At 43.0% G+C, this 14,747-nt stretch overlaps 1 protein-coding gene across 1 annotated transcript in view; it reads right to left on the bottom strand.

Moving 5' to 3' along the window:
- The window catches only part of LOC144512059 (chemokine-like protein TAFA-5), a 98,181-nt gene extending 83,852 nt beyond the window's left edge, over positions 1 to 14,329 (bottom strand). Inside the window, exon 1 of the mRNA XM_078242611.1 lies at positions 13,683 to 14,329. Within this exon, the coding sequence (XP_078098737.1) occupies positions 13,683 to 13,773 (91 nt within the window). The 5' untranslated portion in view covers positions 13,774 to 14,329. The remainder of the gene's footprint in view (positions 1 to 13,682) is intronic.
- Between the last annotated feature and the right edge of the window lie 418 nt (positions 14,330 to 14,747).

Here is a 14,747-nt window from a genome sequence, read left to right as displayed (position 1 = left end):
CACCTACAGCCTGTAGTGTGATTTGCAAAAATCCACCGCTCCCTGTTCAGATGCACCAATCAGGGCTGTGTGGGGGGGGGGGGGTGTCTAACTGCGTGTCAATCACTGCTTATGCACACACATTCATTCTCCCTTGTGGGGGGAGGGGCTTAGGAGGGTTTTAGCGGAAAGGGGGGAGGTACTGAGTGAGAAGTTGTTGATGTTCAAATTTTTTGGCTAAGTCCTGGATCTTCACAATCCTACCTACGGCACCTTTAAGAGGTCTTAACTGCAGCCCTGACAGAAATAAACTCTTACCTTTACCATTTTAATAAATAATGATCACGTCTGAAAATTGGAGTTATGTTGCTGCCAATTAAAATTAATTATGATTGGCTTAAGTTTGTGCAATAAATATATTCGACAACCAATTACCCGTCATGCCAGTTTCTACAGCCTTCAGATATGAAGATTGAGAAACACCATAGGGCTCCATAAAAACCTAGTAGGGTGTGATGGTGAAATCATTTAGCAAGTTAATCGCACGTCGACATGAAGTCAGCGCCTTAACATGCATACATTATTTCATTCAACAAAACACCAAACACGTCCGGGAGGACATTAACTTCCAATGCGGCAGGGAACATTGTGACCCTTACACACCTCCTTCCACAATAACTGGATGAGCTGCAGTTGATGGCTCGGCACAGTTGCTGCTTTTCAAGGCTGACAAAGTCTTTTGTGCCAGTCACAAAGGTAAATTGACTCCTGCAATAAAAAATAATAAATACCGCTGCTGCCATTGAGAGCAGGAGGCGAGAGAGGAAAGACAGATACTGGAAGGCATTGTATATCAGAGCAAGAAGTGAGACAATGTTAGTGCTATGAGAGTTAAAGAGTGCACTTCCTCCTTCATTGTAGCTCAGCTCGGAGGACTTGAGCATATCCACGTCCAGGTTGTTTTTTTCTGGAGATCATCACAACCTGAATTCTCATCCCGCACCAAGCTTTTGGCAACACACTTTGCTCAGACAGAGGAAACAGCAACGCTTACTACGGCAACAGCATTTTGCATAACAAAAGCAAGCCAGAAAAAAAGAAGATGGCGAGCATGTCAAGCATGTAGAGGAAGTTCTCCATTTATGATTATGTGTGTGTGCATGTCCACATGTGTGTGCATGAGTAATAAAGCCAGGGGCTAGAGCTGGAGCCCAGACAGTCAATGTGCTTTAAGGAAACTATGTGCTCACTGCGGCGCGGAATAAATGATAAATTATTCATTGGCTTCAACACCGGAGCTATCATCAGGCCTCCGCCTTTATTACCAGCTGATGGTCAACTGTAGCTCCGCTTCACCATGCTCACTTTAGATAAAGGTTGTGGACAGAGGGAGTGTTGATAGAGTTAAGTGCCCGTTGTTTACTGCTCCCAAAACTCCCCGTTTCACTCCTTTTATCTCCCTCTTCTAACCCATTCTGCCATAAGACACATGCAGTCCCTTATTCGCCACTGGTTTCTCTTTTCCTTCCCTCTCTGCCCACTCCCGCTTGTCGTTATTCCATATAGTCAACTATATCCACTATGTCCCCCTCTTTCCTTGCATTCATCTCTTCCCCTCTGCCCCCCCCTTCCGTCGCTCTGTCTTGCTCCCACAACCCCTATTTCTGTCTCTATCTCCAGTGGAGGTGGTGCCAGGCCAGTGTAATTGGTATTCAGGCTCTGTCAGAGCCAATGCAGAACCCTGTTAGCAGAATAAGAGTGAAAACATCCTTATCTGGATTTCCACGGTAACCGGAGGGTGGGTGTGTGGGGGACTCAGCTACACTTGATGCGCTTATTATTTTGTCTTTTTCTTTCATTTTTTTGGTCTTGTTTTCCCTCTTGTTTTCTCTCATCGTCCTCCTCCCGCTGTCTGTGCTAATTATTGACTGGCTGTGTTGCAGGCTTCTAAGCGCGCGAATGCACGCACGCACACACACACACACACACAAAAATGGGATTGCACACATATACTGGAGCCTGTAATGACACACAACTAACTACATAAAGGAACACATATATGCAAGGAAGCATGGAGGGACACCTGCCTGCGTGCACACACACTTGCACAGACATTACACGACCGTATAAAGCCCCCTACGGAGGCTTTCACTGGCGCAGCTTCCCCACATCTGCAGCTACAGTACCACACTTATTACACTCTCACTCTCTCTCTCTCTCTCCCTCTCTCTCTCTCTCTCTGTGTCCTCTCGTCTATCTCCTCTCAGTTCCAGAGGGCTACACTACAAGACACATGTACTTGCGCAGCATCATTATGGAGCTATTTTGAGGATGTTGAGTAAACGCAACCAGCTCTTGACTCAAAACTGCTGCATCCTCACACACAGTAAAATGTGACATTAGCTTGAATGAGAATTCATTAAGACAACTATATATATTGTGTGATTAGGTTTTCAAAATCTGAGGCAGAGGCTGATGGAAATGCAAAGCGAAACCAGGAGCAATGCATCATTAACGTATTTCACTTTGGACCCCAGTGGAACAGGATGTTTTTCTACTCTAAATAGGAGCTCAAGATAATCAACAGTCCATATAACTTAGGAACAATGAATATTATGTTTGACTGGGATTTATTACTCAATTAGATCACTACAAGATGCCCTTCAACATAATAAAGTATGTATTTAAGGATCAGATTTATATTTGTATGAACTCCTAATTGCTGTTGATTTCTAAGGGTTGGAAATTGCAGAAAATTGATATAGGCATTTAAGCTACACATTTATAAAAAAGAAAAAAAAAAAAAAAAACTTCTCTGCATATTCATTAGCTCTACATTTTTATTGGCAGTGATCTAATGCAACTAATTACATTGGCTCAAGTATTGTTCTTGAGTACAAATCTGAGATACTTTTACTTGAATATACATTTCATACTACTTTATACTTTCACTCTATCACATCAGAGACATGTTGTTCTTTTGCATCGTGCTGCATTTATGTGACAGCTTTAGTTACTTTACAGATTAAAGTTTTATAGATAAAACAGGATGATGATCTTAAAAGTTAAACTACCCAATGTTAGGGTACACACACATATACTGTATATATAAAGAATTGTTGAAATTAGCTCCACCTCAATCAACTACAACAATAAAATGCTATGTATACATTACAATAATGCATCAGCATAAAAACAAAACAATCACAGGGGCCTTTTTACTTTAAGTACATCTTGGTAATAATACTTATGTACTTTTACAAAAGTGACATTTAATAATGCAGGACTTATATTTACAACATATGGTGTTTTGCCAACACCACAGTTTCAATGTAAAACACAGGGAATACAATCTTTTTTTAGTAAACTGCTCCAGCCTAAAGTTGGTCACAGTCAAACCTCTTATTCTGACATTTTGGGAGAACAGAGTTTAACCCTTGGTCGGCAGTAATTTTGACACTAAGCGCATAAATATCACAAACAGACAAGACCTATGACCCCTGCCATGTCATTCTCAAAATAATGACAGCGATAAGCATCTTAAGTACCGATTAACTGAGCAACAACCAGTATAGTATATTGGCTTCTTTTTGCAGAAAGGAAATTACAGCAGTTTGACTAATAATCTTAGTTCTTATCCCTCCGATCAAGTACAGTATTGGAAAATTCCAAATAGTTGAACTAAATCGTACATGGATAGAAACTATACACATCATTTGGATTACATTCTCTCTCTCTCTCTCTCAGCACTGGCGCAGGTTAGTAGCACAACCAATCCCTGTCTGACGTTACCTGAGTTGCCATGGTAACCCTCCCCAAAAATAATTTATTTCAGGAAGCAACCCATCGGCAACAACCTGTGACTCTCTCTGTCTGTCTCATTCTCTTTCTTTCTCCGTCATCATTCTATTTTTTTACTTTTTCATTCATGCCCTTTTTACTCTACTCTTTATATATACACACACACATACATAGAGAGAGAGAGAGAGAGAGAGAGAGAGAGAGAGAGAGACACATAGTGTCCTTCTTCCCTTGTCTTCCTTTCCGCCTCATTTGCTGTCACAGTCGGTCCATATTCAGCCACCGGGTTAGTTCATTTGTAATTACAACCAGAAGAAAATGGTGCATCAGGCACCTTTACTACACTGTTATCTGTACTCATGGTTGGAGCTGTGTGTGTGTGTGTGTGTTTGTGGATGAGAGTGCACAAGAGTGCAAATCTATGAGAAGTCTGCGTCTGTGCATGTGTGTGTATGTACGTGCATTAGAAAGTACAAATGTGTGTGTGTGTGTGTGGGGGTGTCTGTGTCTGTGCACACAGGAGCCCTGCATGTCTAACCATTTGTGCCAATTATTTCATTACCAGCTGACAGATTTCTCTTTCCACTATTACTGCTCCCCTGGCCACAGGCACCGGCATAAACCTCACACACACACACACACACACACACACACACACACACACACACACACACACACACACACACACACACACACACACACACACACACACACACACACACACACACACACACACACACACCAACCAGTTCAAGTCCATCAATTAAGGAGGCAATTTGCTCAAGTGGTTCCACCTGGGCCAAAAGGCAGGTGGGTGGCTATGCTCTGTTTACCTATCAGACACTATTAAGGGTGAGATGTCACTGGTTTTACTTCTGCCCTGCCTCCATGATCTCAGTTCTGACTTTTTTTGTGCCTGCAAGTCAGAGTGTGTGTGTGTGTGTGTGTGTGTGTGTGTGTGTGTGTGTGTTTGTTTGTTTGTGTCAGGTCATCAAGCTGCTGACATGTAGAAGAAGTAGCAGATGCTTCTTCTGTTCACACACATCTCCATCTTTGATAAGATTGCTTCGGTGAACCCTCGACGTGTGTGTCTGCTCTGATGTACGACTGTGTGTATGTGTGTGGCCTCTGCAGCAGAATTTCATCCTCTCCAGAGTCCCATAAGAAGCTACTACACTGTGTGTGTTTGTCTGTGTGCGCAAGTGACCCTTTCTGGCCGTGTATGCATATGTATACACGGCTGCCTCTGTGCCTGTGTGGGCACATCTTCACTTGTTCGCAGCATTTATTCACTATCTTGAAGAAGCGTGTGTTTGGAATGTATTAAGAAACTTCTCACACACACACACACACACACACACACACACACACACACACAATCTGTTTGATAAATTAGACTTGGAGCTACAGGAATTTGCTTTGCGATGTACAAGACAAACACAAGATAGTGCATACAGTCTGTCAAGCTCCGGTGTATATTTGAGTGTGTGTGTGTATGCATATGTCTGCATTTGTATTTGTCGCGATACCTCTGCATAATAACTTGACATCATCACATGACTAGAGACATCTGTGGCCACAAAGTTTATCTGCACAAGGAGCGAGGCAGTGTGTTTACATGCCAACCTCGGCGTACAGATGTGCTCCGAGACACATACAGGAGGTAAATCGCACCAACAGGACCTACATGTCAATGTTTCCTTCTTCTGCTGTTTGATTTAAGCAAGGGCATTCTGTTTCCTGCATCCCACAAGCCCAATTTCCTTTCAACTCATTGGATGTGGTATTATCCTTGGGCTTATGTGGCCGTGCAAGAGGTATAATTTATTGTCTGTTCAGCAAGGCAAATGTGCAAGGCTGGCATATTTCATTTGCTGAATACATATCATTATTAAAATGTGATTTTGTGTGTGTGTTTCACACTGTGTGGTGAAATGCTATCTAAGGTACGTCTGATGCATGCCCTTACTGTGAATTTCTTGGTGATAATGACCTCTGAAATATGGAATATAGGGTACACCGTGAGAGCAGAAGAGGCTAGCTAAGTCAATGTTCTGAAAGGGAAACGATGTGTGGCAGAGTCAGATCACGTCAATGCACATCAATGCATACCAAATAGAAAAATGTCCACTACTCCTCGGATGGTGAAACACTAGGTTTGAAAAAGCACTGACCCCTACACACTTCTATTTGAGCTCAAACAGAGAGCAGGTTTAGCACCCATAGCAGTGGATCCGGCATACCTTCTAAATTATCGCACACACAGTGTGTGCAGTATATGTATTACTTTTAAGTGAAGAATGTGGCTTTCAAAATGCCCTAGCGGCAGCACTGTAAAGAAACAACACACCACGGAAGAAAGCTTTCTGTATTCATGAGTTTGGTTTTAACAGTCCCTGCAGGTATAATAATGAAGTTCCTTGCTCCCATGTGGAATGGACCGTAATGATTATGATGAAGCAGATCTCTGGCTGTTTTTCTCCCCCCCAATCCCCCACCTCCTGCTGTTGTATCGACAGAGCTGTAAACATAAGCATAAAAATATATGTAGCAATGGTGTAACTGTAAAAAGGCTATTAACAAATGCAGAGAGAGAAGGGGGGGGGGGGAGCAGAAGACTCAAGCTATTCTAACAGATGTACAAACAATCGTATTGCATTTTGAGGTATAATCGCAGCACAAGACTTCTAGCAAATTTTAATTTTCTCTCAGCAGAGCATATCGCAAAGTTTTTGTCTTGTAGTACACAGACTTATTAAAGTTCTAAGATAGTAAAAACACTATCTTAGAACTTTAATAAGTCTGTGTACTACAAGACCCATCAATCAATTCTGGAGTTATAGCTGGTTTTGGGTTCTGTGTTTTGAATTTCATGCGTCACAGATTCTGCATTCAAACTACTTTCACAACTTCATAAGACAAAGGGAGTGTGGTTGCACTGAATAAACACGATAGAACGGGATATCATTTGAATAATGTTATTCAAGCAACCGGTTGGATTACAATTTGACGCTGTGGTGCAAGCCAGCTATGTCAATTATGTCAATGATGATCACCATAAGTGCAGCGAACGTGTTGAGTTACCTCGCTTTGTTGCATGACTAACATCCATGTCAGCCCCCCCCCACACACACACACACACACAGACGCTATAATGGCATTAGAAGATAAATGTGTGGCATCACTCGACCCATAATGTTATGGCTTGTCCTTTACAGTGAGCTAAACCCATTTTCTCTTGCTGCGTTAGATCGAGAATAGGAATTGGAACCCCACAAGCAATCTATTCAAGGGTGCAACAAGCTAAGGGGATGTGACGTGCCAATGTTTTTTAGTGATTTTCATTATGTGTCATTCTATTCTAATTCATTTTCAATTGGGCCATAAGAGCTGCTGCTGTAAACAGTACAAAAGGCAGGAACGAACGAAGGAGGATCTTGTTTAGCTGCAAGACATTCCGTGAAAGAAAATAATGATCTTTATGAAATTGCTTTAGACACAATCTGACAGCCGAGACAAAGCAAGTGGCTGGCCTTGTACGAATCGATAAAGCCTCCATTAGTTTTCTAAAGAGTAACATGCAATTTGTTTCGCTGGAGCAGCATAGCATCGGTAATATTCTGCCCCTTTGACACAAAAGGCTAATGCACTATAGCCAACCCAATGTAGGATTAAACCTACATTTCTGTCAGATGGAAATGAAAGAAAACACTCCGAACGCAATGGATCCATAAAGCATGACCGAGCCTGTTACCACAGACACCAAATTTGTGTCACAATGGCCTCCAGGGCCAAGCTTTTGTGAAGACAGAAAAACCTTGCTTCTAAATCCATTCAAAGGATCGTGATCTCACGCACGGAGAAGATCAAACTTCTTAAGTAGCTATTGATCAGCCAGATGAACAGAGACTCGGCGACTGATCGAACGCTGGGATGACCTCATCTCCACCTTTGACACAGCAGGAAATCACAAATTGAAACCGCAGAAGGGGAAGCACACTTCTCACCCATCATTTCCTCAATGTGTGGACGTATCACACTCAAGCACCCTGGTGGGTCACCGAATCAATAGTCAGGAGAGCTAGTTTATGAATAGAATGGACAGAGGCTCAATTCCCTTAAATCAGCACTCTTTGCACTTATATATCTTGATGGATACACTACAAACTCGGGTTAGATCATCCGAGGGTTGGACGATCTCTTTGAAAGATGGTCATGATGGACATGTTGCCAATGTTGCAAGAATGAGCCCAGAGGGAATCCGCCCATCCTCAGAGGAAAACGCTGATCTGAGAGGATCTTTCTCCCACCAGCTGACAAGCCGACAGACAAATGGCCTCTCTAGTCTCTAACCTCTCAAACTACTGGCCCTCCTTTTTCTTGTCTGACTCCTCACTGTGTGTGTGTGTGTGTGTGTGTGTGTGTGTGTGTGTGTGTGTGTGTGTGTGTGTGGTCTGTCAAACACTCCTCCTCCTTCATCCAATCTCGCACATGTGTGTACACACACGCACATGATTAATTTATAGAGCCGAGCTCGCAGCTATCCCAGTGACCAGAACTTGTTCCCTGGCTACTGCAGTAGGTTTTAATTGAAGATACAGCTGCAGTTATTAAAATCCCTCAATCCTTTTTTCCCCCCCAACGTCTTATATCCAGGGAGAGCACAATCTAGCAATCTGCGCTAGCTTGCTGATATGTGCCACAATTTACTGCATGTGTTACACAATTTATCAGCAGCATCTGTATTACATTAATGCGCCCGAGGATGTAAGGCGTAGCATCGCATGTCCTTGCTGATTCAAGGTTTTACAGAGTAGCTCAATTCTGTATCTTCAAGCGCGGATTGGTTGGGCCTCGGGGAGTTTTAGACGGCACTTCATGGGTGGAAGGGCACGGATGAAGTGTGTTAGGTCAATGTCTTTCTGACATCACTATTTCCAAGGGCCAATGAGACTCTCCAGTAAAATCTGGAACCTAGAGAGGATCCTCACAGCCAGTTTTTATTATTTTTTTATTAGACTCAAACTCAAACCACTGCCTTTTTTTTTATTGGCCCCGAGCACTGCCAAAACACAATCAATAGGACTTTAGGAAAACTGGGTGCAAAAGTGCACACACTTTACTGTTAAACAATCAATATAACTGTAAAAAACAGTGCAATGTGTAAATATCGGACATTTCACACACACACACACACACACGCACAGATGAAAAGTGGGGGTCATTCGGATTAGGCTTAGCTTATGTTGAGAAACTACCACAGGTTTCTGCTGCAACGTTGATTGATTCATCAAACGTGAATTAATTAACAAACCCTTTAAGTAATTAATCAATTAAGCAATTGATTAATGTGCATTGCCCTCATGGTTTACAGCTGATACTGACCATTAGAGATAAATTGTGCTCAATTTAAATCAAGTTTACAGCAGATTACATGCGGAGGAATGCTCTGCTTACCTTTGTGTACCATTGCTGTGAGGGCTTTGACATCACTGAGGATTTGCCAAGTAAAACACAGTGATTGTGACATTTGCTTCTGTATGCTAAAGGAGTATTAACTGCGGCATTAAATACAATGCATACCATCTTTATGTCACTTGAGCCTAAAGCTGTGCTTCGGGGCTGAATTCCCTAAAATCCCTCCTTTCTGCAGATTAATAATAGATGCTTAAAGAGGAAGACATACTTAATGACTCTGCTGCTGCTGCTGCTGTGTCTCTAAGTCATATTCAAGTCAGAGCTCTTACTGCAGCTCACTCTGGCCTTGTCTGTAATTAAACAAGCAATGTCTTTTGGATGCAGGTGGATGCTTGGAAAAACAACTATACCTTTTTAATGACCGTGCCTGAAGTGTACTCAGCATTCTGTTGCTTTAGCACAAACACATTTAATATTCCGACGGAAAAAATTAAACATTTGCAGATGGCACGATGAAATTGAATAGTCAGACTGTACTCTTTGCAATAAGAGAAAAAAAATAACAGGCAAACAAGATAGTGTAGCATAAAGAAGGGGAAACACTGACAACTGTCATGATAAACAACAGTTGTGTAGCAGTCCTTTGGTATCTTACATAACCATCCGCTGTTTGCCAACTCGGGTGCAGAAAGCCAAACATGAATTTGCAGTTGTGAAACTAGTCCCATTCCTGCAGAAAGGCTTGATGAATCGACTGGTCAAGGGGGGGGGGGGGCACCTGACAGAGGTTGCTAAGCCGGCTAACCAAGAAATAGTGACACATAGAAGCCACGTAGGAGTGCAGACACAAGGTGCCTTCCTTTCTAAACTCATGTCTAAAGACAGGGCTTCCCTTTCTCTACGGGCCGCGAACACGCAAGACACCAAGCGTTTACCACTGCTTGACCCAAATCTGCCTGAGGCTGCCCCGAGCAGAGCTATCATGCCACAGAATGCCATTCTAATCCATAATTATTTTTTTTGTCTGTGGAAAAATGTAACTGATTTTGGTCACCTGATGTCAAGCGTAGTCTATGAATACATATATCTCTGTCATTTTGGCCCATTGTGGCTATTACCTGAGAATCAATAACTGCAGTCGTCAGGCAGACTGTTGGCCTGTTTGGGCGGGGGAAGTACGTAGAGGACGTTAAGAGGCCACTGGGTTGTGCAGACACAAGGCTTTATGAATGAATAAGGAGAAAACATGCGACGGTACTCCAATTCAACTTGTCATTGCCACAGAAACGTTTTAGGCAATATGTCTCTCTTTGAAGTATGAAACAGCAATGGTGACTACTAGCAAAATGGGTACAGTTAAAAGGGAGTTTAGTACAGGGATTTACTTTTCATAACACCACGTCTAAAAGTGCTGGCTTATTTGAAATCTACTTTAAATCAAATGATATCTTCTGTCTTTTCAAAGCCTTTTTACTTAGATACTTGACGATGTTTATTCCACAAGCTAAAAGCACTAAAATGGATTTTGTTCCACAAGGTGTTCATTGGTAATAGCTGAGATCATTCTACCTTAGATAAAGAGTACTACCACAGTTATGGTGCCATGTACATCAAAAAGCAGATCCAGATCAATAATTCAAATTGATGCCATTTATCTCCTCTATAGCTATGGGCCTGAAACTTTCCTCAGGATTTACAGCACTTAAGGAGATCATTTTCAACAATAATGTGCTTCATTGAGAGGAACTATACGCTATTGAGGTTTTAAAGAAGCTGCTATTCATAACTTTAATTGTAACCCACAAGGCCTCAATTTCATGCGACAAAATACTTTATAAACACTGAGTGACTTATGGTTCTCTCATTTTTTTGGGGAACAAAACTCTTCATTATTTGACATTATCCTGTGCTAAAAATAGATTGTCCTGGATTCACCAGAGAATTTCCCCGTAACAAGAAACTATTCCACAAACCTGTCAGGATCTTTATTGCCATGTGACAAATATCTCGGCCAATGAAGAGCAAAATGGGATTTGCTCCATTGCCTGAATTATTGAAGTGGACAGTGTGAGAAATTTATGGCGCAAAATTCATCCACATTCCCTATGCATAATGTTTTAATAGGTTTCCATTCCCAATCCACCCTCTCCGCATCCTCATTTCTCATTGCACGAAATCCCGTGTCACATTATGCAAGAGGGCTGACACAATGAGGTGTACCACTCCCAAAAATACACTCGCTTGCTGGTGTGTTCTTGCTGGCATGTTTATGCTATCTAACAGGCCGACAGAGGGGTCACATTTTATTTTTTTCAGGAGCATTCCTGTTGCCTAAATCACCATACTGGATCAGTTGCTAGCTAGCGCTCCCACCTTTTACTGGTATGATAATAAGCATGTGGGCAACAGGAATAACACACAGCCACACACACCAACTTGCATGTGAATACAGATACAGGCGATCAGTCTGTGGCAAGATAGAGAGGAGACTTAAAATACTTTTCCCCTCTTCCTTTTGTTCCATTTGTGATACCCATTGGAGAGGCTTCTGTTGCACAACCCTGATGTTCTTATGAAGGAATATGTGAGAGCAGATTAAAAAGGGGTCTGTTCTTCTTAAGGTCCCTTGTGCATGCCTTTCATTATCCTTATCCCCAAAAGACTGTCACTAATGCAGTCCTTTGAATTCATTTTATCAGTTGGTATTAGCCTTCATAGCTGGCTTTGACCTTGGCCATTCTTGTAGCCTAAAGTGAGCATATTCTCAACCCTCCTTTGTGTGCCTCTCGCCCTTCATCTCTCTCTAGTAGATTTCAAAAGGGATCTTATGAACCATAATGAACTTACATTGCATGTCCTCGCCACTGAGCGACCAGCAGCCTTCCCCCCACAAAGTTAAAAGCTATTCGGTGTCAAGTTTGAAAGTGAAGAAAATGCAGGCTTAGGGAAAACCTCGGCGTAAAGGCACAACATGATACAGACAAACAACTCGGCGGTGAAGGTCAGAAATATTGCCTTGCCAGTCAACAAGCTCAACAATGCTGATGGCCTGAATCTAATGAGAGCCCCTCGCATTAACACAGCCGCGAGCAGCACTTTGTTCGTACTGTTAGGTGGCCACACAATCCTCTTTTTGACCGCTGTGGAAAAGGGCTAGCATGCCACAGTAAATCAAAACTCTAAAAGAAAGGCTTTTGGGACATGTGCCAGAAAAACAAAATCCTAAACTCCCCCCTTGTCTCCCATTTTGGCTGACAGACAACTTTTTTTTCACTTCCCCACCCCCTTTCAGTATGGCCAGACATTCTCCATCCCTGCAGTAGCCTTGGTCTCACCACGGTGAGGAGAGTTTACCACTGCTTGACCTAAATGTTTGCCCAGGGCTGGAGGCAGGCAGAGAGGGGATGGCAGGCCATTCCAAGCCACGCTTCTCGAAAACCGGCACAAAGGAAAAACCCAAGACAGTTACTAAGTGCCAAACAGACTCTGCTCGCCTAAGGGTATACATGTACAAACGGAATATTAAGTGCGGTTTTATTTTTATTTTTTTGCAATGTTGTAGTACAGTTATCCCCTGGGTTTCACCATTTGACTTTCATAAGGAGTTTGAGCATTAAGTGTAATCAACCTCTGTGTGAAGATCTCCCAGTGGACAGGTATGATGTATATTTATTATGTGGAATTAATGATTTGTTACATACTGAAACATTGGGATGGGTTTCTGATGATCAGTCATTAAATCACATGTCACTTATTCAACTGTCAAATTCAAAATGTCAGGAAATGAAAATGAATTGCTGCCAAAAAATAAAAAATAAAAAAAATACTGAACCACTTGCCACAATGCAGCCATGCCCTCAGGCTGTGCCACCCATACAGCATGGCAACGATGATGTACACACAGTGTAAGTGTGCACTGAGTCACGCTGTGATGTGTGTGAATGATGGTCGTGATTGAAATTCATCCCGACTTGAACATAAATGGGGCAGAAAACACAATAGAAGGTGAATGGAACGACATTAGAACCGCTTGACCTCAATGTTACCCTAAAGCTAGACTCTAGTGCCATCTATTGAGAACGTTTTCAACAAATCAGCATTCACAAACTGTGAACTGCTGGTTTTAAAACGGATTTTTTTTTGTTCTGCACAGCTTGAATTTATCACCTGATTGATCAAAATGGATCAATCGATCATCCTCTGGCGAACTTGTTGATAGGGGGGGGGGGGAGGATGCGGGTGAGGGGAATCACAACAGCATTTGTGCTTCATGCAATTGTATCTGCTTTAGTGTTGTTTAGACATCAATTATTTCACAGCGACTAAAAAAGTCGATACTTGATTACGATTGCGCCGAAGCGACGGAGACACTTCGCATTGGAATTATTGTTGCGGAAAACTTCCTATAAACTACATGGCAGGCGATGGCGCATTAAAGCAGTGAAAAAAGTGGCATGTAATCTGGTGGAGTTCTGAGTGATTACCTTCTTTGAGCAGGCGGGAGTGAATGAGGAGAAGGAGAAAGCAGCAGATCGCTGCTCCGGTCAGTGCCCACGCAACTCTGAGCAGTTGCATCCTGGCGTAGGAAGCTTTATGGCGGACAGAGACAGCCGTGCAGCGGGAGACACACGCACTCCACCTCAGCTCACACACACGCGCTGACTCATATTCTGATGGCCACGGAATTTAGCATTCACTCCTTTCATGCAAAAATCCTCACTTGATAGTCCGGTTTTGATGTGATAAAGAGCGCTGGGATTCCGTGTGTGTGAAAACAAAAATATGCGCTCTTGACTTGATCCGCCGCCGGTGCGTCAGAGTGGCTCCAAACAGGAGGGCGATTAACACCCAATCACCGTCTGAAGAGCTGACATGTTCCCTCACACCACTTCTTCAAGAGTCTGTCGTCGGCTCGGCTGGCGTCTCGCTCGCGACAGGTTCGGCTGAGCGGACTGCGCCCCTCGGTGCGTCTCCGTCTTCGAGTGCACAAGGCGGTCTACGGCAGATGATGATCACCGCTCTCCGCTGCATGTTACGCACATCTCTCCCACTGCTGGGGAGGCTGAGGCAAACACTGCCAACCAAGTCGCCTTGCTGCCCCTCTCTCGCTCTCTCTCTCGTTTTCCCTCCCTCTGTCTGTCTCTCTTCTCTGTCGCGCGTTCTCCCTCTCTCTCCCGGTTCTCCACTATATTGCTCCGTTGTTCCGTTACTTCCCCCCCCCCCCCCCCTCTCTCTCTCTCTCTCTCTCTCTCTCTCTCTGTGTAGCGCGCCCCCCTCTATGTCTCTCTCTCTTTATTAAGTCCAATGCAACTCTTTCCATTTTTACGCATGAGAACTGCCAGTCACATGCGTCTCCTGGATCATCCCTGTTCTTCTTCATCCTACCTCTTGAAAACGTTTTTGTTACAAATCACTGTGGATGACAATAATCCCCCCCCACCGACTTCTCTTTTTAAGGCAAATGAAATCAAACTGAGCAAAGAATGGCTGCGCAGGTTCTTTCTATCTAGTTCATTCTCCCATCAGATAATCTAGATTTAAACATTTGC

This window comes from Sander vitreus, chromosome 23 (assembly GCF_031162955.1).
Source record: "Sander vitreus isolate 19-12246 chromosome 23, sanVit1, whole genome shotgun sequence".
Classification (NCBI taxonomy): Eukaryota; Metazoa; Chordata; class Actinopteri; order Perciformes; family Percidae; genus Sander; species Sander vitreus.
The sequence above is the reverse complement of the archived record's forward strand: the minus strand, read 5'-3'. Positions and strand labels throughout refer to the sequence as shown.